We start from the raw sequence: 3673 nt of genomic DNA, 5'->3' as shown, positions 1-3673 counted from the left end.
AGTGTGGTGTTCCCCCTGTACTTTGAATCATTCTCAGCTCTACCAGCAACCCTTTTCCTACCTGAAAAATGGGTTAATATCAAAGTTAACAAGAAGAAAGAATCCCTCATATTCCCAGGCAGGGCCTCCCACTCAGGCTCCAGCTCTTAAATTCATCTTCTAACTATTAATACTTTCCTGGAGGTCAGTGACTGAAACGCCCCCTCCTCACTCCTCTGTCACACAACTGGGAACTCTTAAATTCTTCCCAACACTCGTTCCCTAGACTGTCTCCCTAATGTTTGTGACAATTACATTAAAACACCGCCACTGTCGAATCACAGCCTCGCCTACTCTGCAGGAATGAGAAGGTGGGGAATGTGAACTGGCAGCCTGCAGACTCGCTTCGTTTATTAGCCCACTGCATTTCACATGATCTCCAAGTCATTGTCCACATTTTTAAAATTAGGGAATTATAAACACAATTCTGGAGGCCTAGCTCCACCTGACACATCAGAAGGCCTGTGCAACGCTGGGCTTCCTCCCGCGTGGCAGGCAGGGCTCTGAAACCGCCCGTCAGAGGAGCGTCCCCTGGTACAGCTCCATCCTGCCCGGAGGGCGGCGCTCACCTATGCTCTCTGCATGGCTCCCCGGGCCTGTGAGTTTGCAAACCCCAATCTAGCGCAAGTCCTTCACTTTCAACAGAAAGTTAGCCTGCCTGAGGCAACCCATCAAGAGAGAGACAGCGGAGGACGGAGCGTCAGGGTCAGGGACCTCTCCCTCTGAACTGGCACACCCTGCCTCTCCAGAGAACCCCAACTCCTCTCAGCACTTCTTCCACCAACTGCATACAGTTTTTAAAGCAGACTATGTTAACATTTTCCACATTCCCTTTTATCCATTCTTTTTTTTTTGCATGTTTGATTTCCTTATAGATGACAACTTTGTATCAGTGGTTTCATTTATAGATGATCTCCAAGATCATCATGCCAAGAAACAACGAATTAGCAATTGGACAAAACTGAAGCATCAACTTTTGCACAGCTCGGCAGACACAGGACCAGAAAGAATCCCAGAAATCAAATGACAGCCTAACAACTAGCTATACAGACACAGAAAACGGGGCCAGAGAACTGCACTCCTGGGCTGCGGGGCTCCTAGGGAACAGAGCCAGGCTTCAGTCTGCCAGCTTGGCGCCTTCCACTGAACCGTGTCCCCTCTACGCAGTCATGGAGGTGGCAGGTGACCCAGCCAGCTTGTTCCACAGAAACAAAGACTACAGAACTTCGTGCATCTCAGACACGGCCGACCTTGGCTCTGACAAGAATGAGGGCTTAAAACGTGTCACAAACCATCAATCTATAGAACTGGATTTGCACTGAAGACACATTTTCTTTAGAACTGGCATTTGGTGGAGAGCATGAATGTCACAGAACTTGGTGGTCTTTATAACACGGGTCGTTATAAAAGCTAAGCCCCATGTGAGAAAAGTTGCTGTAACAACATCATAGCACCTTTGCTTCAATTTCAAAAGAGAAAAAGGCAATGGTAAAAAGCTTTAATAATAGACTGTGTTTTTATAGGCAACCAATTAGCAGATTAATGAGCCATTTAAATTTCTTTACTTAAAACCAATATTCAAGAAAGATGAACCCCAGATGCAGCCTCTCACACGGACCCACATAACTAAGGACAAATAAATGATGAACCCCAGACGAAGCCTCTCACACTGACCACAAACTAGGAACACATGAAGCCAACGGTGCGCCCCGTCAGCGTGCTGCGGTGTGTGTCCACAAGACGAGCCCCCCGCCCCGAGCCCCGGCCCCGGCAAACAGATAGTGATTGTGCGCTGCGCGATGATGCCGTGAGGTGAGAACTTTGGTTCATGCAGGTGGCTGCCAGGGGCCGTGCGCCAGGGCCGCAGCCCCGGCACCCCACGTCAGCCGTGCTGCTTCCACAGCACCAGGTGGATGCTGTGGTCAGGCATGCTGGTGGCAAAGACCAGGCCCGTGTCGTTGTGCCCGTCCAGTCCGTTCAGCCAGGACGCTTCACCCGCCAGGAAGCTGGAGCCCCTCTTGGACTTCCTATACTCGGGGAGAGGCCAGCGGCTAATCAGGCTCTCTGTCCACAAGTCCAGGATATACAGGTAGCGGTTGTCAAACAGCAGGGCAAAGATGTCTCCAAAGCCAAGCAAGGCCAGGTTTGCTATCTCCGGAGTCTTGATGACCCTGAGAATATCATAACTGGCGAAGTCCCACTGGTAGAGGCCCAGTGCCGAACTACAGACAATGTATTTGCCATCAAAATGAAGTCTTGGCTGCAGGCAGATACTTCTATCCTCAGAGACAGACAACGTCTTTAAGCACTTGCAGTTAATTTCTCTCCCAATTGGCCAAATCTTGATCTCATATTTGTCTGCACTTAAGAGGATGTAGTCTCCAGGGCTGTGCAAGAGAGACTTGACTTTGCACTTCTGCAAGACCACCTTGGTGACCCATTCTGTGTGCCCGGTGAGAGTGTTCAGGCATGTCCCAGCAGATAAAGCCCATACTTTCACGGTGAAGTCTGCAGAGCCACTCACCAAGACGTCCAGTTCGTCGTTGTAGTCAACACTAAACACCGCCCCCGTGTGCCCCCGGAAGTGCTGGGTCCTGGCTCCGGAGCTCCATTCCCAGCAGGCCACGGTGTTGTCAAAGGAGCCTGTCACAAGCTTCTGCTCATCAAACTTCACCGCAGCACAAGTGTGCGTCTGGATGCCATAAACACACTGCCCTGTGCTCACATCCCACAGTTTTGCAGACAAGTCATCTGACCCTGTACACAGAAGTCCATCTTTGTAGTAAAGTGCATACACTCTGGCACTGTGTCCAATTAAAGATGAGGTCTCAAAGGCTTCATGGTCCTCCAGTTGCTTCATTCTCAAAATAGCCTTCAAATAAACCTTCTTCCAGTGCAAAGCGTCCTGAACAGAATCATCTATCTGCCAGCCCAAATTTTTACAGGCGGTCTGCCACACCTCTGTACAGGCACTTATCACCTTATTCCACTGTTTAGAGACGAGGCAGCACATGAGTAAAGTCTGAGGGTCGAGCCATTTTAACAAATAAAAACTGAGCTCCAGGGGAAGGAGTGTGAGGAAGTCCCGATTGAGCAGAGTCTCCAGGTTATTGGAGAGGTGTCTGAGCTGGACTGCCCCACTCAGACTAATCAGGTGATCCAGAGTTTCATTTTTCTGCAAGTCCTTCAGAGAAAGAAATGTAACAGAAATGTTATCAAGCCATGTCTCAAAGTCCTTTCTCTCCATAAGGTTATGGAAAAATTTACCTGAGCGAGCGCCCCAGGGCACGGGACCTCGCGCCAGGCTCACACCAACTAGGCGCGCTCGGGCCGCCAGAGCCTCCCAGCGGCCAGGTCCGCTCGGCAGCCATGGCGCCTGGACCGGCGGCCGCCGCTCTGGGTCCGCAGCCTCTCAGGGGAGCGGCTTCCGGTGCTCTGAAGCTGTTCATATTTTTCACACCTTTTGAAGCTCTTCATATTTTTCACACCTTTTCAGGCTCTTCATGTTTTTCAACACCGCTTCATGCTCCTGCTATTTTGCAGTCCGTTTCATGCTCCTCATATATTTGACACATTTTGAAGCTGTTCATATATTTCACACATTTTCAGGCTCTTCATGTTTTTCAACACCACT

General features: G+C 50.0%; 1 protein-coding gene across 1 annotated transcript; it reads right to left on the bottom strand.

Moving 5' to 3' along the window:
• Nucleotides 1–1921: 1921 nt before the first annotated feature.
• Nucleotides 1922–3307, bottom strand: LOC133041312 (F-box/WD repeat-containing protein 2-like). Its single transcript, XM_061121814.1, has one exon. It carries the CDS (start codon nt 3284–3286, stop codon nt 1922–1924), a length of 1365 nt encoding a protein of 454 aa, XP_060977797.1. The 5' UTR covers nt 3287–3307.
• Between the last annotated feature and the right edge of the window lie 366 nt (nt 3308–3673).

This window comes from Dama dama, chromosome 3, assembly GCF_033118175.1.
Source record: "Dama dama isolate Ldn47 chromosome 3, ASM3311817v1, whole genome shotgun sequence".
Taxonomy (NCBI): Eukaryota; Metazoa; Chordata; class Mammalia; order Artiodactyla; family Cervidae; genus Dama; species Dama dama.
The sequence above is the reverse complement of the archived record's forward strand: the minus strand, read 5'-3'. Positions and strand labels throughout refer to the sequence as shown.

Coding starts and splice junctions, on each gene's coding strand:
- LOC133041312 (XM_061121814.1), bottom strand. CDS start 3,286: ATGGAGAGAAAGGACTTTGAGACATGGCTTGATAACATTTCTGTTACA.